Below are 25,745 nucleotides of genomic sequence, written 5' to 3'. Positions count from 1 at the left end.
TACACAATTTGCATTGGATTTGTACATGAAACCACGTTTATGAGCAATTTTGGGTCTGACATGCACTTACATAATGTTGCGTAATGTTGTAACCACATACCCGGGCGTCACAAATTTGGTCTCGAAATTTGCGCGAGACTTGAAAGTAAAAAGTCAGTGAGCGGCGAGGTCAAAAGATTTTGCGCAGCAGATATATCGCGAAAATTGTCGAGGGGGGGGCCATAATGGCCCCCCCCCCGGGAGAATTAGGGTTAAGGGTCCTTTACCCTCTATCAAAGAAAGATATGATCAATATCCTGATTGATATCTAATTTAGGATGTAGGTCTATGGTAAACAACACTTAAAAAGAACCATTGTTGATATTATAATGGTGTGCTTTATTATGTATAGCCATACTAGAAGAGCCAGATGGAGAGACCCAACTATCAGCTACCATCACAAAACTAAGACCTGATCAAATTGGTAAGTAACATTGCGAATTATACTTTTGGTATATGTTAGTGATTTTTTACCTGATTGCTAAGAAAGAATAAATGCTTGTAAGCAAGCAACCAGAGAACCAATGGCTTAAGGTCTCTCTGAGGGACCTGGTAATGAGGATTAATACCTTACCAAAGAGCACCAGCGCATCCTCTTGTATCCTAGGACATGTGTAGTGACTCGAGAAGAAGGAGACTAGCACACCAAGTGGGAATTGAACCCAGGTCACCGGAATACGAAACCCCCGCTCTAACGACAGAGCTATCGTGCATATGTTTACTTTCATATCAAATCTACATGATTATGAACAGTTCAATATTTTCATTGATTTTTCAATCATGAGTCAACTTAAACTTGATTATAAAAGTATTTTAAATTTTTGTAAATCTTTTGTACTTCTTGATATTGTAACATTGTGTTAATGTGTTCTGCTTGAGTATGGTACTGCAGTAATGTGGACATGTCCTTGGCTCTCTCTTACTATTTGTTATCCCATATAAAATGTATATCTTGTTTTTTTACACTGTTCCTTTATTGCTGTCTGTTCAATAAAGTGATGCAAAACTAAATAATGGATTACCACATCTCCCATTTCCTCATCTCATCTCGGAATTAGGTTTAAAATTATTATTATAGGTAGAATTTCTCCTCCACACTTCTTCAATTCAATTTGTAGAAACCATGAAAGTGTTTCATTCCATCCCAAAGATAAAACTCGGGAAGCTTAACCCTTTAACAATTTTTCTTCATTTGTTTGAAAACGTAGAATAATTAGAAGATTTAGTTTAGTCAGTGCAACTTATCATTCCATTTTATGAAGAGTTGGCTTTAAAAAAAAAATTTTATCAACTCTGGAATGCATGCACGATTATTTTTCTTTTTTGATAATGATTATGCCAATCCAAAATGTTCCGAAGTGAGTTTTATTATCACCCCAGCTGTAGCGTAGCTACAATGAAATGTGAACAGCATTCAAGGAATTTATTTCTACATTGTACTCTTTTAACATCACCTGGGTTGAGAGTGGAGATTGTGAATGAATATCTTGTCAAAGGATGCTAGTGCCCAATTTGATTCAACCCCCATAGTTCAGTATCCAGAGTAGGTGTCTACACTGTCTATTGACACAAATAAGGAGGACATCACTTATAAATGATGCATGAAACAGATTATCATGCTTCAGAGAAAAGCCGGCTTCACTGATTTGTGAATTTGGATCATTTCAATCAATTCAAGTGCACTCCGGTCCCTGGTCATACATTCATTGTTTTTTCCCTCATTCCTTCTCACAGAATCAGTATTGAGGTTTGCTCAGACGTGGAATATGAATTCTAAGCATTGTCACTTCGCTCAATGTGTTCTTGGCATCATCTTAAAATCTCGAGATCCTGATGATCTAGCAGAGTTACCTGGAATGAAGGACATTCTAGAAGGATTCTTACCATACTCGGGTAAGTATTCATAGTATTTCAATTTGTTCTTGGTATCAGTTCTTATGACCCTGATGATCTAGAACAGTTACCTGGAATAAAGGACATCCTAGAAGGATTCTTACCTTACTCAGGTATGTGTTCTTAGAATTTCAATGTGTTCTTGGTATCATCTTAAGGTCTCTAGCACAGTTACCTGGAATGAAGGACATTCTAGAAGGATTCTTACCATACTCGGGTAAGTATTCATAGTATTTCAATGTGTTCTTGGTATCAGTTCTTATGACCCTGATGATCTAGAACAGTTACCTGGAATAAAGGACATCCTAGAAGGATTCTTACCTTACTCAGGTATGTGTTCTTAGAATTTCAATGTGTTCTTGGTATCATCTTAAGGTCTCTAGCACAGTTACCTGGAATAAAGGACATCCTAGAAGGATTCTTACCATACTCGGGTACGTGTTTGTAGTATTTCAATGTGTAAGATCTCTTGATCCTGATGATCTAGCAGAGTTACCTGGAATAAAGGACATCCTAGAAGGATTCTTACCATACTCAGGTAAGTGTTTGTAGTATTTCAATGTGTAAGATCTCTCGATCCTGATGATCTAGAACAGTTACCTGGAATAAAGGACATCCTAGAAGGATTCTTACCATACTCAGGTAAGTGTTTGTAGTATTTCAATGTGTAAGATCTCTTGATCCTAATGATCTAGAACAGTTACCTGGAATAAAGGACATCCTAGAAGGATTCTCACCATACTCAGGTAAGTGTTTGTAGTATTTCAATGTGTAAGATCTCTTGATCCTGATGATCTAGCAGAGTTACCTGGAATAAAGGACATCCTAGAAGGATTCTAACCATACTCAGGTAAGTGTTTGTAGTATTTCAATGTGTAAGATCTCTCGATCCTGATGATCTAGAACAGTTACCTGGAATAAAGGACATCCTAGAAGGATTGTTACCATACTCAGGTAAGTGTTTGTAGTATTTCAATGTGTAAGATCTCTTGATCCTGATGATCTTGCACAGTTACCTGGAATAAAGGACATCCTAGAAGGATTCTTACCATACTCAGGTAAGTGTTTGTAGTATTTCAATGTGTAAGATCTCTTGATCCTGATGATCTAGAACAGTTACCTGGAATAAAGGACATCCTAGAAGGATTGTTACCATACTCAGGTAAGTGTTTGTAGTATTTCAATGTGTAAGATCTCTTGATCCTGATGATCTTGCACAGTTACCTGGAATAAAGGACATCCTAGAAGGATTCTAACCATACTCAGGTAAGTGTTTGTAGTATTTCAATGTGTAAGATCTCTTGATCCTGATGATCTAACACAGTTACCTGGAATAAAGGACATCCTAGAAGGATTCTCACCATACTCAGGTAAGTGTTTGTAGTATTTCAATGTGTAAGATCTCTTGATCCTAATGATCTAGAACAGTTACCTGGAATAAAGGACATCCTAGAAGGATTCTTACCATACTCAGGTAAGTGTTTGTAGTATTTCAATGTGTAAGATCTCTCGATCCTGATGATCTAGAACAGTTACCTGGAATAAAGGACATCCTAGAAGGATTCTTACCATACTCAGGTAAGTGTTTGTAGTATTTCAATGTGTAAGATCTCTTGATCCTAATGATCTAGAACAGTTACCTGGAATAAAGGACATCCTAGAAGGATTCTTACCATACTCAGGTAAGTGTTTGTAGTATTTCAATGTGTAAGATCTCTTGATCCTAATGATCTAGAACAGTTACCTGGAATAAAGGACATCCTAGAAGGATTCTTACCATACTCAGGTAAGTGTTTGTAGTATTTCAATGTGTTTTTGGTATCAGTTCTTATGACCCTGATGATCTAGAACAGTTACTTGGAATAAAGGACATCTTAGAAGGACTCTTACCTTACTCAGGTATGTGTTCTTAGAATTTCAATGTGTTCTTGGTATCATCTTAAGGTCTCTAGCACAGTTACTTGGAATAAAGGACATCTTAGAAGGATTCTAACCATACTCAGCTATGCAGTCATAGTATTTCAATGTGTTCTTGATACATGTATTATCTTAAGATCCTGATGATCTTGCATAGCACCTAGTAAGACCATGTTCATATTACTTTATTGTGTTACTTTCATTCCTGGTGGAATCTCTTTATTATCACATCTATGGAAATAATAATTTGTTACATTTTATTTGATAAAGGAGTAGGGTATGTCATCAGCTTACTAATTTGTACACTGATCAGTTTATACATAGGGCTGATTTATGCAACAATGCAATACCAGTACTTCATGTCACAACTTCATTTTTAAATCCAGTTTTGATAGCATATCAATGTGATGCTTAATTCGTTTTACTCTGTTTATCGAAATATTTTTGAAAGTGCAGTGTTTTTTTTTCTAATTCCTGTATGTTCTCATCCATGTACATTCATGTAATTACATAGCTTTAATATTCTTCTGCTTTTCTACTTTGCAATTAGATCGTCACTTTCAGCGTCTATCTCGGATGTTAGAACAGAGTATGTTTGTACAGTATACTTGGCAGGTTATGAGGAGAGCTTCAGGAGTGCAAGAGTGAGTTCAATATTTATTTCTTTATTTGTGTGAATGTCTACCTTATCTATTCATGTCTCAAACATTGCCTCTATCTTTCACCCTAAATAGGGGGGGGGGGTGGAATCCACCCCGCCCCTTTTTATCTATGTGTGATCAATCTGTAATGTGATAAGCTGGTGCCATGTCAGTCCATGACTTTTTTTCCTTTTAAAGTTCAAGTTCACCTTGAAGAAAAGTTGTAAAAATACCAGAGACAATAATTAGTATAGGTTTGAGGAAAATCCATAGAATTCTAGGTTTTTGATTGTTACATATATGAGTAGCTGCCCCCATGTTTTGTAATATGAAATGCATTTCAATGGATCTGACCAAATTTTTTCTTACAGGAGCAGTTGTGAAATGATTTGTCCGTTGATATAATAGAAGTACAATAGAAAACCATTTTTAATTTTTTGAGAAAAGACCATTTAATTTATTTTTTACTGCTGAATTTTTCTTTCTACAATTTTCTCAATGAAATAATACCTCTTCCTTTGTGAATGAGTGCTATTTTACAGTCATATATTGTTTCACTCTTGTAGGATTACAGATGAAGCGGAAGCTACCACATCAGATGGAATAGGAATGAAAGACTTTGTTTTGGACAAAAGAGGAGATATTACCCAAGGGACTGATGATGATGATGATGAGGGGGAGGAGGAGGAGGATAGCAGTGACGGTCAGGATGAAGAGGCCATTATGGATGTTGAGGAAAAGCCTGTAAGTGTTAACAAGAACAGCAAACAAGTTATGGCAAATTCCAAGTTCATAGAAACCCCAATGACAAGAGACTTTTCTGATGACGAGGAAGAGGAGAGTGCTGCGTCCATAAGAACTACCGGTTCTGTGAAGGTTTCACCGGACAAAGATGCTACTGATGAAGAAGACGATGTAGAGGACGAGGAGGAGAAAGAAAACAAATCGACACGAAGGAGAAAGTCAGGAAAGAAGGAAGAATCAAGGACTAATTCTTTGAAGAAGGTACAGAAAAGGACTTTGAGAAAAAATCAAGAGAGCCATGACAGTGATGAGGAAGAACTACCTAGCCCAGTGAAAAAACAGACTCGGCATTCTACAAAAGAAAAGGTATATACAAGTGCATTTGCATCCCTGTTATAAAAGTTAGTTTTTGTTACTTGAAGGGAAATGTTTCAATCTTTTAGATAGTCTTTCAATGTGGTATTGCTATAATGTGACAAGTCAATCTATCAGTCTTTATGGTATCATAGGGGTTCTCTAGTGACAATAAGACACAGGGAGATTGCCACTCTAACTTTGAAATTCCCTTTTGTCTAGAATATATGACCTGAAAATGGCTAATTGTAGAATTTCCCAAGGAATGGATATGTATGTCACCTCATACTGTCACAAAGAGCTAACAAAAATTTACTTGATAAAGAAATAATGCAGCTTGTATTTTTCAAAAATCTCAGATGGCCCACTTGAGAATATTAATTCAATGATCTGCAATCATACTTATTCTTTTTTATTTCTTGATTCATCATTTTCAGTTTTTGAACCCCCCCCCCCCATCAATCAAACATAGAATATTTTATGATTTTTTTTTTCAATTTAGCATTTGCCATACTCCACTCCCCCCTTTATCCTTGAAATACTTCAATATGACCTCATTAATTCGATATAATTGTGATTGTAATGTCTCTCTTTTTATCCATTATTTTCTCATTTCTCAGGCTTCAGCTACACCAGGAAGAAGTTCTAAGAGAAAATCAGCTCTCAAACTCGTTGAAGATTCAGGGAAATCACCTAAAAAGTCTACACCCAGTCCTTACAACAAAAGACTACGAAATCAATCAAGAAAATGAGATATGATTGGGGTTTCTTTCAACTACTCTATTTTCATGAACAATGCTAATTTACACTTGAAATTGTAATAAGTTTGATTACGTTGAGTAATGAATAACATTAAGGTAAATTGTGATTTAAAAATCCAAATCCCTATGTGGCTAATTCCTTTTCAAAAAAATCTAAATTAGAAGACTTTCTTTCTCTTTTGCTAGTCACACCAATTAAACCTTCTCCAGACCGACCATTGATATGTTATTTGTATTAACGTAGCTTTTTCAGACTGGAGTTGAATTCATCGTTGTTACTGTTTAGTGTATTAGCTTAACCAATTCACAAGTTAAATGTATTTTCACCATGAAAAAAAAATCACCATTTCATCATCTCTGGATCACACTTTTCCCACTCGGGTATGGGAAAATATTTTTTTTTCATTTTGAGTAGCATGAAATACAGAGATATGATTGGCTAAATGAGGTTTCAAAACAGCAGGTGTGGTTATTTAGAGATCGTCACAATGGAAACCCATTAGATTTTAGATGTTTGTCTTTGATCATTCAGAGAGCAATATTCTTTTCAAGCTGCTAAATGTCCTTGGCCTATCGAGTGTGTGATCTTGACCCAATTAACTCCCATTTTTTAAAAACATTAACTTAAAGCATAGATCTACAGGCTAATCCATGATTACGTTATACCTACCATCTTTTGTCTGGGTCCCGTTGCATAAAAGCTACTGGTATACACAACACTAACTTTGCCATCCAGTAGTAACTACCATGGTAATGATGATGAACAGCCAATCAAAATCAAGGATTCCATGCAAGTTACTATTATGCAACGGGGCCCAGGTGGAATAGAAATGGATATTTCAGACCTGTAATTTCATCAACATTGTTTCATTTCAAATAAATGACACTTAAGGGATGATTTTCCTCTTTAAATTTGTATAAGAGTAGGGGGAAACCCTGGTGTAGTGTTCCATCTGCACTCCCCCCAATCAGTTTTATCGGGAGAGACCTGCTTGTCAGTGATTCAGTTTTTCACCTCCCAGGCACAGGTGACGCCAAACAAATAATTAAAAAAATGGATACCCAAAACGTGGATTTTGATTTAAAAAAAAAAAAAAACAGAGCAATGAATATAGGGTGGATGAAAGAATTAGCACCTTTTTGGTAAACTTTATTGGCCAGTGCCGGTCACACAGAAATGTAGGCTCAGTCAAATCTTTTGGATTGTGATGTCAACACATTTATCCAAGGTGCAAATAATACTTGTGACATCAGGCATCGCTGCGACTTTTCCGGTTGTAACAGGGCCTCTATTAGCAGGGTCAGTTACAATAAAGTCCTATTAGTTATCAAGATTTCATTTCTAATGAGATCTAATGATTATTATTCAGCAATCATTGTTCATATGTAATTTCTAGGGAGAAATGGTTTGTGGTCATTTCATAAATAATGCACCAACTGATTTTGATGTTTTCTAGTAAAGCAAATAAAAACATATTCAATATTTTGTTTTGTAATAAACTCTTTTATTTCCATACATTCCTGTAATATAAATCTTTATATGCATCAAATCAATTTTCTTTGACAAAATAACAATTAGTCACACACATGTCTGATTTTAAAATATCATAACCAATTTATATACACAATTGTTTTGCAAATTCTGCTACTACTACAACATAATATGATAATTTGATTCTACTACTACTGATGATAATGATGAATGGTGATGAACATCAAACCAAAATATCAATATTTCAGTCAGTTGTATCAAGTAAATGGTAAAGTATTCTGGGTGTAATTACAGATAAATTTGCCAGAGTCGAATCTGATGGGACCAAAGACTGACTTGTGAGGGATTAGACTTTACAGACTTGTTTCACATAATATGGGCAAAAAATTTGCCTCAAAGTGGGTAAATATTTGATATATGAAAGATAGACTACTTTACCAGTACATTTACATGTATAGAGACCAAAGACAGAATAATTTGATTACACGTTTACAGATACATTACTCGACCGAGATGAATACCACTGCAAGTCGAATTTGTCTGAAGTCAAACATATTTCTATGGTCCAAAAATAATTGACTTGGGCAAAGTTAACTGTGTAACATGACATCTAGATAGATCCTTGTCATTTGATTGGTTGTTTGATATCGATCATTCAGCCCATTTTACAATGAGCATGCCGAGACTGCAGGCACCACAAGTAAAACCACTCGTGTTTGCAGCGCGCAAGTTGTATGTACGCAACAATCAACAGAATGAGCTCGCACTGCATGAGCATATTTTGCATTGAAATTGATAAATTTCATATGAAAAAGAATCTATTTTTAGGTGTCATATACACCAAATAATGAATGTTCTTTTCATTCTTGCAATAGACAAAAGACCTCATTCAATGAAAGATGAAATGAATTATCCATTCAACTCAACTACACCTTGTTAAATGGATAATTTCATCTTTCACCTCATGAGGTATTCTGTCCATTGCATTCATAAACATTCATTATTTGTATATTACATAGTCGGAGCTACTATTAGGTTGGTCTATAGAATGTTGTATTACACAACCTGTATGTAGCAGTCAATATCTTTCTTTTGAAATGAGAACGACGCTATCACAAACCCTTTTTTTTCACATTCATGAAATCTTGCATTTGTTGGTAATCTTCCACCTGTGAGGCTGCAGACCTTAATCGTAGATGGTATATTAACTGATGCAACACGACAAAATGTTAGAATGGGATAGTTCAGGAGAGAGCATGTCCCAATTCATGGGGGGGTTCAGTTCTGAAGAAATGTGGATAGCCTCCCTTGTACATTTGGTAGACTGATGTTATCGTAAGAGAGTTTGGAACTTTCCTTCCAAGTAAATAGAGTGGATTGTAATGGCAATGATCTAATTTCAATGTTGCATTTACAACTATGCCAACTACTTTGAAAGTCTGATAAAGCTTGTAGATTGTTTGCAATCAGAGGAACATTTTCAATGAACTATCACAAACATAATATTAAGCAGGCAAAATAAAAGGGTAAGGCCTTATTCTGCCTATTAAGATTGTCCGTAACTTAAGACCTACAATGAATTTTATGAACATAGAATAAATCATATCAAAGAATGTAAGCTTAAAATGATAAGGCATTGAAATCTCTACTCATAATATCTAGTATGAAAATCAATTTCCTGGACTAGGCTAAAAAAAAATTAATTTGAATATGATTTAGAAGTTTAAAATCCAATTTTAAAATAATTTTGTTACATCCAATGAACATTAATTCTGGATAAGTAAAAATTATATCAATCGCAATTGTAAAATTTATCTCGTCAATTTTACATTGTTTTTAAATTCACATTAAATGTCTTTTTTTTCAAGGTGTTTTGACTAAACGAAGATATGAAAATTACCTTAGTGTTTGCATAAGAACCGACAGCACATTTTGATAAAGATTCTTTTTCTCTCCTTAATTTTTTTTAGCATTTTGATTTCAAGGGAAACCACAGTTTACATTGATCTGAATTGTAATGTAAAACACCTTGTCACTTAAAAAAAAATGGGTTTAGAAATATTACTTTGGGTTGGATTTCATCAACTATACTTGATAAGGAACCATGATATTGCAATCTTATTTTCCTATAGAAACTTTATCATAAAATAAGCCTTGGAATCTGGTAGATATGGAACATAATTATTCACAATTGTTTCAAATAAAAAAAAAAGACAACAAATGTTAATACAAGAAAAATAGTACTAATATTTAGATTGCACAACTTGATTTCACTGTAAATTTTTTTTTTTAATTAATGCATTTGATTTATATTACAAAATAATGAATGACATATTTGTAATCATTCAAGAAAAACATTAAAATGAAATGTCATGAATGTGCTGGCATCAACAATAGACAGAACAAGATTATTGATTTTAAATCTAGACATTAAGCTTAGACTGAGATTAAGCACCATATAATATATCATAATCGAGTGATTTATATTTCACTCCGTAAGATATTTCAGTCATACACATCATTCATGGTGACCTGACGTTTGCTCCTGCGACATTTGCTCTGGTTTAATATCTCAGAGGGCATAAGGTTAGAGTTAGGATTGTAATAGGGTTTTTGGTTAAGAATCATGTCAAGATAAGGATTAGGTTTTATTTAGTTTTGGAGGTTAGGTTTCATGTCTGGCTTAACATGCAGATTTTCCATCGGAGAAATTGTCGCCAGAGCAAATGTCATGGCACCGTTTGAACAAACCTATAAGGTCACTTGTTGCAAACATTTGAGAGACTGAAGGAGAGAAGCAAGCCCTCTACAGTTGGACGGTGTATAGGAAGACCCTGAAATTGAGTTAAGAGGCATCTCAGCCTCTCATCGTGTACTAGAAGCTTGCTGTCCCCGATAACTTCCTGATTTCTTCATATGATATCCAGAATGTTAATGACCATGGGGCCTGTTAGGAGTGGATCAATGAGCATAGAGATAACAAGAGGAACACAAGGATGGCACCACACTTATCACGACTCTCAACCCCAACTAGATCTTGGCAATCGCATCGAATATTGGCATGCACATTGCTGGAGACATAATCTACAAAATTCTAAAGTTTTTTGTTTCATGAAAATTGCTAATAATTATACTAATTTATGTGTAATTGGTATGCAAAATCTTACTTTAAGCTCCAACTCCCTATAAAAGCTCTAAATGTCCTCATTTTTGTTGTAGAAACTCTTTAGAGAGTTCTAAGAAAATGTACGTGAAAAAATTGCGATATCAGATCAATTTCTTATGAATTATTTTGTTTTTTGGCAATTTCTTATGCATTTCTTTGGGGGGGGGGTTGGTATAAAAAGATGGGAGATGCAATTTAGTAATGAAAAGCTTCAAATAATTTCAGTCTTAGTAAAAGTAATCCTCTTTGAATAATATCAGATAAAGAGACTGGGGCACCTGCATGTTAATTGGAAGAAGTTTATTGCCAAGAAATTAACTGATGGGGATACAGGTACCTGCAACATTATTTGAGATAATACTTTAAAGAAAACAGGATATTACAGTGTAAAGATTAAACAATAAACTACACAAGAGGAGAAAGGGAGAGGGGGTAGAAATCATGAGTGAGGAAGAGAGAGATAGAAAGGAAGGAAGGAAAGAAAGAAAGAGAGATAGACAGGGAGATAGTGAGAGGAAGTCAGAAAGGTTTAAAAGGAGAATGAGGAGATATCAAAACACAGGTAATACAAGAAGAAATTATGGGAATGATGAGAAATTTGTGAAAGTAGGAAGTGTAGATACATACCATTCTTGCCCATATAGGTAAGAAGCCTTTGTATAGTGACCAGAAACCTTCCTGCTTCACTGATTTTAATAAACAATCCATGGATGATTTATATAATAGAGGGTGCCCTGCTGAATCGGAACCCTGGTTCATTATTCTCGTCTTTACAACATCAGCTGGAGTACTAACTATGGCAGCAACAAGACCGGAACATATACTGTTAAGAGAGTATGAACAATACAGCATTATTAAAGCTTGGAGTAAAAAAAAATGTGTACTGGAAATGACGCGTGACACATAGATGTTAGCCTCTGTGTAGCACCAATTCTGATACCTTGATTTGAGTAAAATTTGAATTCAGGGCCCCATCTTTCAAAGAGATACGATTGATCCAATCAATCATAACTCTATGGAAATCCATCAGTGTCATAATTTCTTATACAGGAAATTTGCAAAATGTCCTTTGTAAACAAAGGAGAACACACCAAATTGTCAAGGAATCAATAAATTTATGGATATACATTCATGTATATAGAAATTTCTTTTAACAAACATGCATTTTATACGTAGACTTTGCTGGCTTTCCATAGTTGCGATTGATCGTCCTATCAATCACAACTCTTTGTAAGATGGGCCCCAGATTATATAATGTTATGCTTGTATTCGCATGCAATAAACATAAAATTAGTTAAAGTGGAATCTAGTTTGGAAAGTAAAATTTGATTTCACTTCAATCTGACTGACTTCATCCTAGTGAGTTTTGAAATAATTCAATTCTAATATGTAACAAGACATGTAATTTAATTCAAAGTAGAATGATTTCTCATACATTGCAAGTGACATACTATGACAAAGACTGAAAACCCCAAAATGGCCGTGGGAATAATTCAATCATCAAATCAACTTGTCAATTAAAAGAGAATATTCTAATAACTGAAATGATCCATATGATTTCTCCATCAATACCTCATGTGCATAACAAACTACAGATGAATTCATAACTGCACAATGACCTTTGACAATTGAACTTGTTACCCCCAATATCTAATCAGGGCCCTGTCTTACAAAGAGTTGTAATTGATGTAATAAACTGATTGATTCAATCTATTCAAATATGGAAATTCACCAATATTATTCTTCATACAGAATATTTGGTTTTAATGACATTTGCTCCGATGGAAAATCTGCACGTTAAGCCAAACATGAAAGCTAACCTCCAAACTAAATAAACCCTAATCCTTATATCACCTTTGTTCTGAACCAAAAACTATATTACAATCCTAACTCTAACCCTATGCCCTCTGAGATATTAAGACCAGAACAAATGTTGTGAGACCAAACATTTACACAACCTCCCTCTGAAAGTCCGAAGCACCCTAATATATCTAGGAAATGATGCATAAAAGTATATAGGTCATAGTTGGACAGAAATATGAACAGGACGATGCATTCATGATATTGGCTTTCCATAGTTATGACTGATTGGATCGATTTCAACTCTGTTAGATTGTACACAGATAGACAAATGACCTAAAACACAATGCCTCCTGCAACATCTATGATGGGTGCACTGGGCAGAGGCATACAAATATGCAATAAAATTTACTATTTAACTGACAAGAATTTTATTAAAATATTTTTTGCATGCTTTGTGAGAATAATAGGGTAACCTGTATACATTATAACATACCTCGATAAACCATGCGTGATATAGTTATCTCTTAGACTTGTACGATTGAGAAGAAGATGCTTTACAGTGTCATAGGTTGTCAGATCTGAAATAAATATTCAAGTTAATTCATATCGTGAGTTAAAATCAGAGGAGTAAATGTCAGGATCAAACATCCTGGTGGGTGTTTCATAAAGCTGTTCGTAAGTTAAAGATAAATTTCAGTTGTGGGAATGATTTCAAAATGACTTTACAGAATTTAATATAATGATCACCAAAGTGTCTGTTTGTATGAATAAAAAATAAATGCCAAAGGATTCTGGAAGAAATTGTGTAATTGCTGAGAAATAAGCAAAATAAGCGCGGATTCGGTCACTTCCGTCAGGTCTTTATTCCAGCAATAATAATACACTGTTCCACATGTGCCTATCTGTGTTGGCGATCGTTAGTGTGATCGTTTTTTTAGCTAGATATTAAGATTTCACAAAGTTCAGTTTATGTAACTGTACCAGATCTAGATCCACGATGATATATCAATACTTTACCTTGGTTTTACAGACTTTCTCACGAAATCAGTGTTTTACTGCAACTACGTTTATTTAGCTTTAAGAGCGACTTTAAGAACGACTGGTGAACCTTTCTTACGTGCCAAACCATCGCCAATGAATATACCATTTACCACAATAAAGGATCACAAGTCGTTCTTAAATTCGCTCTTAACTTACGAACAGCTTTATGAAACGGCCCCCTGGAATAGCTCACCAAATCACACTGCTAGCATCTTTCTTTAAATTTTCTACTGGTTCCTAAAACTGTTTTTTTAGAGACTAACATAATCAAAATATTTATGTTAAATGGTAAAGTAATGAAATTCTAGAAAAAAAACAATAACAATAGTTCAATATAGCACTCATTTGTCATCCTGAGGTTTTGGCATGTTTTTTTTTTTTTTGGGGGGGGGTGATTTAATTGAATGAAATTGCCCAATGGTGAGGTAGCAATATCAGTGATTATTCTTACCTCCCATATTGACTAATGCAGCTCTTTGTACATTAGGCACCCATCCTTTCCACAAGCCCCTAATACCACCATCACGAAGGATCTTACGGAAACACTGAAACGCTGTATTTACCCTAAAATGAGAACATCGCAAGAAAACAAGTTTTATTTCAGCTACAACACATTACTATCAGTAACTTAAAAACTATTTCAAACTATTTCATCAAATTTGTATACATACTTGGAAGTGCCAAGAAAACATTTGAATCAATCCTAGATCTACCAGTGTGATATAGCTAGCACACGTCTCATAGACATATCTTTTTTTTTTAATTACATGTACATGTTATGTTATTCTAAATCCTTGTATTGCAGAGAGAGTGATCAATAATATTAAAGGACAAGTCCACCCCAACAAAAAATTGATTTGAATAAAAATAGAAATATCCAACAAGCACAACACAGAAAATTTCATCAAAATCGAATGTAAAATAAGTTATGACATTTTTAAGTTTCACTTAATTTCACAAAATAGTTATATTCACATCCTGGTCAGTATGCAAATGAGGGAACTGATAACATCACTCACATACTATTTCTTTTGTATTTTATTAAATGAAATATTCTAATTCTCTCCTCATTGTCAAGATAAACAACGATTAATTCCTCCCTGAACACATGGAATTAACATTGTTTAATATTATATGGTTCAGTCAAGTTTGTATTGTCAAATTTGTAAAAAATGAAATATTGTATAATTCAAACAATACCAAACAAAAGAAATAGTGAGTGATGGACATCATCGACTGACTCATTTGCATGTCACTGAGTTGTGCTTATCACTGTTTTGTGAGAAATAAGCGAAACTTTAAAATGCCATAACTTTCTTATTTTACATCCGATTTTGATGAAATTTTCAGCGTTATGCTAGTTTGATTTTTCTCTATTTGTTCAAATCAACATTTTTCTGGGGTGGACTTGACCTTTAATAATATTAATAATTACAACATATGTATTTAACCCGCTCCGCCACAGAAAAGATAATACATGCTCTGGTATCATCTCGACTTGATTTTGGCAATTCTCTTTTGTTTCAGCTTCCACAATCACAACTCTCATGCTTACAAAAATTACAGAATTCTGCAGCCCGTATTGTTACCCTTATCAGACGCTCTACTCACATAACTCCAGTTCTGTCCTCACTGCATTGGTTACCCATCGAGTACCGTATTGTATTTAAGTTATTATTGTTAGTTTTTCACTGCATCCATGGATCTGCCCCAGAATATAATGTTAATTTGTTGATGCCATACAATCCTCCTCGACGTTTAAGATCTTCCGATTCAAAATTGCTTACAGTTCCTAAATCCAAGAAATCATGGGGGGATCGGTCATTTGCACATGCTGGGCCATCCTTGTGGAATCAGTTGCCATATTCCATTCGTAGTATTTCAAATATCGATAATTTCAAAATTACTCTAAAAACCCATTTGTTTAAAATTGTAGTTTCCTTTCATTGTCATGACTGCCATTCTTTTATCTTTGTCACTTCCTGTACCGTGTAATTTGTCTCTCATTTCCTTTTCGCAGCGCCTTGAGCACATAATCGATGTGGATTTGGCGCTTAAGAAATACTTTATTATTATTTTTATGTAAGACACTTAATATAGATTTTTCTAAGTGCTCAATCTATTTGACTCCAATATTTTTTGACTAGGTATGCTCACAGACGACAAAGGACTTTCCGAAGCTTATACATTCATTATGTCTGCTATTGACCATTAAATGACTACAGGCTCCCAATGCCATTGTTGACATACCTGTATATTTCAACAGCATCTGGCTTTGGTTTTTCAATCCACCATGGTTATCATAATTACAATCAATAATATCTATTTGATCATAAAATAAGGCCAAAGTCCATCAAAAACAATTACACAGCAAAGCATTGTCAGTCATATATGCCTCACAGTATTTTTTTTCTTCTCAGGTAAATATTTTGTCATGACTCATGATACACACTTCATAATAATGTTAAATGTTATACATTAAAATTAATATTACAACTATCATTTATTAGATAAAAAGCATGTGTAATCACACCAACATACAAGAATTTGCGAATACAGGGAATCAATCATAATTTTCATTCCATTGTTATATTTATTTATTTATTTTCATTTTGCCTACCTCAAGTCTTGTCGATTTGTTTACATTGTTTGTTGGTACACCAATAATATTGTCTCATGACTAATTTCGGTAATAAAGTTTTAGTTTCAACTTAATAATGTAAATAAACGTTGATTACCTTGGTGGTTTTCCTTCTAGTCTCCTACGACCTTCTGTCTGCATCTGTACCTTGACAAGGTCTGTAGGACTAGACACAAACTGAGACAATGCTCCGGCTGTAGAACCTGATATCACTGCTTTCCTGAACATGATCAAACATGAAAAGGCAAATAAAAAATATTGGTTTCACCTGTCATTAGCCAGACAAACATAAACCATGCATACATTTTGGACATTATATAGCTCCTTTCCTTACTATAGTAACATCATCATGTCCAAAGCACTTCATAAAATAAACAATAAAGAGTAATACTGCTCTCCAAGTGCTTACAAAACTTCAAAGAGGATATCAAAGAAAGGGAAAAAGTTGATTTGCTCCTCAATGAATCTGTAAAAATATCATTCTAATCATTCATAAATAGTAATGCCTGATAAATACCTATAAATTACTTTCCATGTACACTTGAACATTTTGCTGATGTAATTTCACCATTTTGCTTCAAGAATGTATATGTGTGTGCATATCCCGGGGGGGCCACTTACATTGACGAGTGGATACCATGCGCGACCAAAAAAACACGTAAAAAGGATGTCTTTTTCAAGATATGGCACGTTACGTACGTAACGTGATAAGGGTGTCAAAAACACAAAAATAATGAAAAAAGGGTATCTATTTCGCTAGGAAAGCTAAGTGTTTAGGGTCAAAGTTGCGGGGATGATAAAACAAAATTAAAATATTTTATAAAGGATGTCCTTTTTGCACCAACACTACGTGTTTAGAGTCCGATTTGCGCGAGGTGTGGAAGCTGGGGCCGTACACCAAATGGTGTGTAAACTGTAAAGGTAAAACCGACGACCGACGGACCCGTGACATAACAATAAAAAAATATCGCTGTACGTACTTGTTTAGGGGTTCACTTCAGGGAATACTTGCAAAGAGTATCGTTTTCTTTCCAATACTTGTTAAGGGTAGGGTTTCAGACGCCAATACTTGTTAAGGGGTGCATTTTCAGAATATGGAAAATACGTGTTTAGGGTGCTTTTCGAGACCCCTTGGTCGCGCATGGTATCCACTCGTCAATGGAAGTGGCCCCCCCGGGGTGCATATTCATGGTAAATTATTTTGTTCACATTGCACATGAATGTAAACAAATTTAAAGTATTATTTGGCAACATTTTGCAAATAAGCACATATATCAACAAGCTTTACAAATTTGATAATTGAGTTCAGATTGGATCAAAACTGATTTTTTTAAATATTTGTATATTCAATAATACTTACATAAACCAAGATGTTCTGACTAAAAGACTTGGATTATAAAGGGCATTGAATCAGTATCATATAAGATTTATATCAGTAAAGATATAACATACCATACTGGAAATGTGCCGTCTGGATTCTTGCCAAATAACTTGTCTCGAATGTACTCATACGAACCCATACGACAGCCCGTATAAACTGCAAACAATATAGTTACGAAACGAAGAATGAAAGAAAATAAATATGTTTTCAAAAGTAAACCACAGCTGAACCAAAGAAATCAAAACTGCATCAAAGTATATGTGAAAAAATAATTGTCGTGATTTTACCCCAAAATATTATTTAGGTGGGCAAAGTCAAAATTTGGGAGTACTTTAAAAAAGCCCTTTGCTTATTAAAACCAACACATAAATCAATGACATGGTGTGTTTTTTACCATTAAATTTCACTAAATGACAATATATTCAGGACTATTGAATTATTCATCATTTGTGTCAAGAAAAGAGAGAATTAAACCAATGAATGTTTACTATTTCCTAAACTTGCTCTGAAGGATGGAAATATTTTAAGGCAGTGTTTTCCTCTGAAATTGAGAATGTTCTAATTTTACTTACCTATATGTCTGTATATTGCAGGAGTGACTCCTTGCCACAATTTGAAGAGACCCTCTTCTTGAACTATATATGCAAGTGAATTGTAAACACGAAAATCAATCAAATTTTGCAGAGAAACGACGATACGAATTGTAGCTCAACAAATATAATGTACAAGCCCACGCACTATCCACTCATAAGGCGGTGCTGCACCATCCCGAGTTTGCTCAATCTCGAGATTTTAGCCCGATCGGCCCTCTTCGCGATTAATCTCGAGAAACCCGTCTCCACCATCGCAAGAGCGATTCCTGCTCGAGCGAGGCATTGATGCATTTTGGTCTGACGCCGTGAATAAATAATCCAGAGTGCGTCTGCACCTACGAATAAGCGCGATAATTAGTAAAAAAGAGCGCTATTTTGCAAATAATCCCAAGTTGACTTGGGATTGCAATCTCGAGATTAATCCTACGAACTAGCGCGATAATTGCATCTCCATTGCAAATAATCTCGAGATTATTCAGATCGGGATAATTTGTCGGATCAGAAATAGCGCGCTAATTTGAAAACTCGGGATGGTGCAGACGGCCCTAAAATAGTAATGAATGTAGAGGACTTTCAGCTCTCACAAGTACTTACTAAAACAAATTTATTCTTTATTATATTCATACCAATTAAAAATTACAAAGAAACAAATTAAATTATCAAATTTTATTATTTTTGCAATATTTCATGCATATATTTATACTCTGAAATTTCATATCCTGAATACAAAATGGTTGGCAAAATCATTGATTGAATTAAAGGAAATTAATATTCAAAGCATTTTCACAATCATATTATTTTTTTATAGAATATTCCTCCAATATTTCTTTGTGATATTGATGGTTAAAATGACCTCGAGATTCATACATTCATCATGCACTAAGCCTCTTTTTAAGAAGTATGAATCCATTTTCTAGTTCAATAACCCTTTATCCTCAAATTAATAAAAACTGGTGCAATTTTCACAGGAGCAAATGTCAGGTCGTTATTCTGGAATGCCTGAGAAATTGTATATTTCTCTACACATTCATTACATAAAAGTATTGCTTTCATCCAAACTCATTGTATCTTACCAATTCCTAATGCTGTCCTAACCATGCCCCTATAAGGAATAGCGTCTGTTGTCCTGTAGTGCTTTGCTGCCGTAACCTCCCCCTGGATTTGTAATCTTGTCTTTGTGATATCCAAAGGATATGTCACTAGTCAGGTAAAGAAACAAACAAACAAATCAAACACAAACTCCACCAGAATGTGAGGTAGAATTAAGAATTTTTACTGAAAACAAGAAGTCTTGCCCACTTTATGTGTTTCAATACATTGCCTACGCTAATATTGAATTTATTTTCAGACCTGTCTGGGTATTATTCAGACTTGTCTGATTCTGATTATTCGCAGTAACTTTTTCAGCAGAAGAGTGATCCAATCTTGGAATAGTTTGCCTGTGTTGTAGCCTGGCCCAACTTATAATATATACCGTAAGTAACGGTGTATTAACCGCACCCGTGTATTAACCGCACCCCCCATTTTCGAATGGAAAAAAAAAAAAAAATCATCAAAAAAAAAAGTCATCAAACTGACTTTCTATCTCTAATATGCGTATTTAAGAAAGAGTCAAGAACCAAAAATGTAAAAAAAAAAAATATCAAAGTATTACTGGTAAAAAAATGAAGGGAAATCAGCGCTTCGTCACTTATCTGCAAATTGCCGACATTATTGGCCAACTACACACTCACCTCACACACACATATGGTACCGGTGTTCATTGCAAGTACCGATACCAGCATCAACATGGGGGCTCACCCATTCGAGAAGATCGTTCATACCATATTTCCTGCATCACAGCCCCACTTTTGCTTTCAGAATTCTGTCTAGCATTCAATGTCTTGACATGAATTTCAGACACGGGAATATGGGAAGGTTCAAGATACGAGAAATTTGCGATTTTGTTCAGGTGTTTTTCTTGTCTGCTTTGAACCACTACCGGTAGTTCTCAGTACGTGTGTGGCGGTATCTTACAGACAGCAAATAGGAAAAAAATGCTAGTACCGGTATACCGTATTTTCAATGGGAGCTCTGGGCGGGAATAGTCGGAAGGAATGAAGACGGGGATTGAAGATTGATTTTAAGTTGATGGATGATAGAGAGAAATGAAGGAAAGGCAAATGAAAGAAACTTTCTTCCGTTTACCTCCCTCCTCATGGCACAAAATTGTCAAATAATACCAATAATTTGTCAAACATTATAACAGCCTAGGAAAGGTAAAGCGCCAGCTTACGTTGACGTTGCGATAAGCATTACATATATGCGTGTCTTATTCGGCTAGCCGCACCGTGCTGTTCGGTCGATTGTCAATCGGCGTCTGAACTTTGCCGCGTTGACTAATAAATGACAGCAAAGACAAAGTCACACCATTCAAAATGTCAGTTTCATGAAGGTAGGTGCGTTTGTTACCGTAATCTAACTTTGAGGGACATTTACGGTAGATACCGGTAGTCATAGTTGCTTCCCTTTTATACCCGCGGCTCATGCCCCTCTAAACGGCATTGGCCCAAGCGGCTACGCTCGGCCACCCGACGCAAGTTGTAAACTGGTAGTGGTATCGGGCCGAGATTGGCTTGGCTCAGACCTGTCACCGTGTATAAACCGCACCCCCGACTTTTGATTCTGTCCCGCCGAGAAAAAGGTGCGGTTAATACACCGTTACTTACGGTACTACTATACTACATGTACTAAGCTAACCTTAAATAATGGATCACAGAGTACTTCGATGGCCTGGTTGAAGTTCGGAAGCGATGCGATGCTACCGTTGCAGAGCGCTCTGTTGGGTCCTAGCTGAAGGATGTATACTGCCGGGAATGTCACGTCCACAGGCCAGGTGATACATGCTTTCAGCGATGGATCCATTAGAAGCAAACTCAAACAACTACTCTCTAACTAAACTGTGTCTCCTACTTATACCCTGTGCCTGACTAGGAGTTACTGCTATGTCACTGCCAAGCATCGGTGAGCAAGGCATGATATTACAATAGACCCCTATAAATTGCCCAATGCAGCAGCTTAAGGCTAACATAATAGAAAGGGATGCATTGTCATTAACATACTTGTATCCAAGAGAGGGGAATGTCTATAGTCATAGTAGAGGCTGTGTTCACACAGCATACAATCTAGATTAAAGGAAGTGTTCACATGATACATAAAATAAGAGCCTGTCTCTACACCTGCAACACTAGTAATGTCCTCCAGCATGCAGCATCAATTCATTTAAACATGGGTTAGATTCATTTTGGTCAAACAATTTGAAATTGTCTGACATCCATGCCCGCACTCTATAGACTGGTAGAATAGACTTTTAATTTTGCATCAAGTGTTTACAACCGGGCGGGAGATTTAGGACTACCTACAACCGCATAGCCAGGATTTAATTTTGGAGGTGGCGGTAAATGCACGCGAAGCCTGCCAACACTTACAGAGCACGCTCCCTAGGGGGAATTTCCCCCTCCTGCGTGGAGCGTGAAGTTTTTGATATCTCATCAAATTCAAATCAAAAGAAGGCGTCTCTTGCGTATCCTCTAGTATCCTTATCAACTCGAATATTGACTTGCTGTGATTAAAACAAATTTGTTTTCGAAAGAAATTATGAGTGCCCAAAAAATGGGAAAAGACTGAAGAATTTGAAATAATTCCTCTCACCGGGTGAAGCGCGAAAGGTAAAAATGTTTTGTAAAAATAGATAACAGAAATTATACAATTATGCCTACCGTGGTCATATCAGATTTGATTGTAAAAATTTCATCCACATTAAATTTTGTTAAGTCGATCAAGTCGCCAAACAGAGTACAGGTATATACTGGAAAGAAATAGGCCATATTCCTTCCCGCGAAAGACGTTGAAGCTCTGAATTTTGGAAATTTCTCAGAAACTTTAACCTGTTTTAATTTTGATATTTCTTAGAGTATATATAACTCGATTAAGAAGAAAAACAAGCTCAAAATGTGAAGGGATGATGCAAGCTAGAAGAGGGACTTTTCCTTTCCCATGCTCGCGAAGCACGAAAACATCTGTGATTTATTTTGGAAGAAAAAAATTGTGTAATTTTGCTCATATTAAGCGCTTCCTTTTGTTTAAGAAATTTCAGTGATGTTCAAAATTTCAAATCAATGGCGCAAAACAAGACAGGAGATGGATGTGCAGCGATATAAATATTGATATCTTACATACGTTTGCATACAGGCCTAGAACAAATTTAATGCCTCCCCTTTGAGCAGATACTTTGCCAAAAATTACGTGCTGAAAAGTGGAAGAAATAGCATTTGGGGAGTGACGGTAACGTTTACCCGCTCCGAACAGAAGAGCCAAAATTTTGTGTCAATGCAATAAAAAAAAAATACTTTTCATACTCTTTACACCTAGATGATACTTTATACTGATTGTTTGGCAAGAATATACGATTCCCACAGCCGGGAAGGGGAAAAAACGGAGTAGAAAAAAGGTGTGGGAAACAAAAGGGAATGGCAATTTTGACATTTTCCCGCGCAAAGCGCGGAAGCAAAATTTTGTATGAAGAGAGAAGAACGTCACGTTTGGGTATTTATTCTTGTGACCAAAAAGAAGGAAAAAAACAAAGCTATACCTTTCTTCCTTGTTCTCCTTTCGCATTTTCTTTTTCTCCTTTTTCTTTCTTTCTGGGAGCGTTTTTTTGGGGGGCGACCCCCCCCCCCCGACTACCTATGGCTATGCTAGCGCTAGTATAGTCACGTATTGTATTACCGGACACTATTGTGATTCCGGACGCGCATATAAATGCGTTCGAAAACAATTTCATACTATAAGACTTCCGCAATTCATTTTCACAGATCAACATAGAACAAGATTGCAAAAACAAGGCGAAAAAATCAAATTTCTACCTTATTTATCTCTAAAATGACAGAAAATGCTTAAAATATCATATAACATAGTTTTGCATTAACAATTGAATGAATTGATATATTTTCTAACGAAAATATGGGCCTGATTTGCCGAATTTCAATCTCGTCGGCTCCTTCGATCGAATGATGAGGTGAGGTGTATTGTGGGTGATCGTCGACGGCTAGTTCTCAAGGTACCGTGCGCGAGGTTTACCGTGAGTAGAGCCGTCGACGATCGGCTGCGCATCGATAGAACTTGATGAGCGTCACGATACGAACGCGCACTGGAAAGTGCTATGAAACATGCAGCTAACCAAAAAATAAAAAATAAATTAAGTTATCAAACAAGAATTTATTACCAACATCTGATCAGATTCGATATAAAAAAAGCAACAAAAAGTTAGAATTTATTCATGATATGATATAAGAAGAAAAAAATCACAGAAATTTATTCTTACATCATTATAATCAAAGGATATCTTTACCCGTCCGGCGCGCGTCCGGAATCATGATGTAATTTGTCGCGCACGAAAATAATTGTTTTTCGTGGAGGGGTATGCGGCAAGTGCGATGCAAAGAAAATGGTTGGTAAATATAAAATAATTTTATCATATTAATAATTTTCATAATATTTGGAATAGCAAGTGCGAATTTTTCTTGATTGTATTTCCTCTAGTTGTCATTTTTAAAGCACTGAAATAAAGGTGTCCGGCAATAGGATACACTGCCATACGGTACAAGATGATGATGATGTATTGTAGCCTTGTTGGGGGGATCCTGGGGCGGGATCACGGGAGAAGCATCATAATACATTCATTCATTCAGTCTGCTTAGTTGTTATGTTTATGTCACTATGAGTATGATGTAGACCCCTATCATTTTCTTTCATTAAAAAACTTTTTAGTAAAACAATATAAAACTTTTAAGTCAGTTGTTGCATCTGTCCTACTCCTAGCTGATAGTACAATTTGACTAGTCTACTCTGGGGTCTAGTGTATTCACAGCTGCAATTCATTGCTTAAATTATTTTCTATATTTTCTACATTACGTATGTATAAATTTCATTTGAAGTGAATAATAAAGATTACATCTAACAAGTTACTACAAAACACAAATCCAGCACTAAAAATCTATATCACAGAGATCGGAAACTCATTCCTCGATCTCCCCCAAGCTCCGGGGGAGCGCAATTCGCAACAGAGGCTCCGTTCTCTCTCAGCTCCGCTCACCTGTTTCTGCTACTGTCGCAGCACAAGCTGACAAACCGTATTTAAACAAAAAACTGTCGGGATTCACCATTTTCTTGCTTCTCTTAACTCTCTATTTCATCAAATGAATGCCACCTAGGCTATAGATAGTAGGTTATATACGGGACTTTGATTGAGAAACCTAGCAGCCGGCCGTAGTTGCAGTTTTGGACCCACTCGACCCAGTGCGTGCGATGCATCTGATCAACAGACGAGATCGATGCGATACACGTTCACTGTGCACGTGCGGTGGAAGTCCTTGGCTGAAACTTTGAAAGTGTGTTGCTTCTGAGCCGACAGAAAGTCTGGGGTTCGATTCTCAGGGGAAGGGGAGGGGGGCTAAGCTCTTCCACCTCTTCAATATTCTTTGCTGGGGTGGGGGAGGGGTGCCAGGCCGATGATGAACGTACTTTTTAAGGAAATTCACCCTAAAGAAAAGTTTGTCTTAAAATTACCCCCCATATATCCCCCCCCAAAAAAAAAAAAATGGGTGAAGGTTTAAGAAAATCCGTCAAAGACGGGATGACATATACGAGCAGCTGCCCCAAATATACAATGCATAGATTTCAATTTTCTAATGGTTCATGATGTTAAAAAATAAATCTTTTATCAATATTTTCACCCGACAAGTTGTCAGATCTGATATCTTTCCATGATTTTGATTGGCTGAGAGGCACTGTTCCTATGGTAACTGTCGGATAAAATGGGACTTGTCGGATAAAACGTCCGACAAGTCCTTTCATAAAACGCCCCCTCGGGTGTGAAATAATTTGTCGATTCAGTACACTGAAGGTTCAATAAAACCATTATAATTTTTTGACTGAAAAGGACATTTCATTGACTTTTTTACTACACGATATATGGGGAAGCTGGATGGTCGCATATATGACATCACAAATCAAAAACATTTCTCTCTTGCATAAAGCCCATGCCATGTTGGCTTGGCATCTATTAACAGTAAATAATGAGACATCCATCCAGGTAGGAGAAGCAGTAAGAAAAACCATATGATAAGACCATTTTGGCTCAATACAGATGAGATAATGTTGAATTAATGCCTAGTAATATACAATGCAAAGGTATGAGTGGAGCTATTACGATATTCACTTACTGGAGTTAAATTGTATG

The 25,745-nt window shown here is 35.8% G+C and overlaps 2 protein-coding genes across 2 annotated transcripts in view; one reads left to right on the top strand and one right to left on the bottom strand.

Annotated features, from left to right (window-relative positions):
- Window positions 1-7,865, top strand: part of LOC129269191 (transducin beta-like protein 3) — a 37,554-nt gene extending 29,689 nt beyond the window's left edge. Inside the window, exons 20-24 of the mRNA XM_064105461.1 lie at window positions 392-463; window positions 1,774-1,932; window positions 4,400-4,493; window positions 5,057-5,600; window positions 6,209-7,865. Coding sequence (XP_063961531.1) covers window positions 392-463; window positions 1,774-1,932; window positions 4,400-4,493; window positions 5,057-5,600; window positions 6,209-6,340 — 1,001 coding nt within the window. The 3' untranslated portion in view covers window positions 6,341-7,865. The remainder of the gene's footprint in view (window positions 1-391; window positions 464-1,773; window positions 1,933-4,399; window positions 4,494-5,056; window positions 5,601-6,208) is intronic.
- Window positions 7,833-24,834, bottom strand: LOC129269190 (mitochondrial uncoupling protein 4-like). Its single transcript, XM_064105462.1, has 9 exons — window positions 24,600-24,834; window positions 19,540-19,665; window positions 18,446-18,508; window positions 17,945-18,029; window positions 16,590-16,712; window positions 14,303-14,415; window positions 13,304-13,388; window positions 11,635-11,830; window positions 7,833-10,788 (listed from the first exon to the last, which is right to left on the bottom strand). The coding sequence occupies exons 1-9, from the start codon at window positions 24,667-24,669 to the stop codon at window positions 10,717-10,719; spliced, it is 933 nt and encodes a 310-aa protein (XP_063961532.1). The 5' UTR covers window positions 24,670-24,834; the 3' UTR covers window positions 7,833-10,716.
- Window positions 24,835-25,745: the final 911 nt, after the last annotated feature.

The sequence above is a fragment of the Lytechinus pictus genome, chromosome 10 (assembly GCF_037042905.1).
Source record: "Lytechinus pictus isolate F3 Inbred chromosome 10, Lp3.0, whole genome shotgun sequence".
In the NCBI taxonomy this organism is placed as follows: domain Eukaryota; kingdom Metazoa; phylum Echinodermata; class Echinoidea; order Temnopleuroida; family Toxopneustidae; genus Lytechinus; species Lytechinus pictus.
The sequence above is the reverse complement of the archived record's forward strand: the minus strand, read 5'-3'. Positions and strand labels throughout refer to the sequence as shown.

Coding starts and splice junctions, on each gene's coding strand:
- LOC129269190 (XM_064105462.1), bottom strand. CDS start 24,669: ATGGTGAATCCCGACAGTTTTTTGTTTAAATACGGTTTGTCAGCTTGT. Junction 18,509..19,539: donor TAGGACAGCATTAGGAATTG/GTAAGATACAAT, acceptor TTGCATATATAG/TTCAAGAAGAGGGTCTCTTC. Junction 16,713..17,944: donor GACGGCACATTTCCAGTATG/GTATGTTATATC, acceptor GATCATGTTCAG/GAAAGCAGTGATATCAGGTT.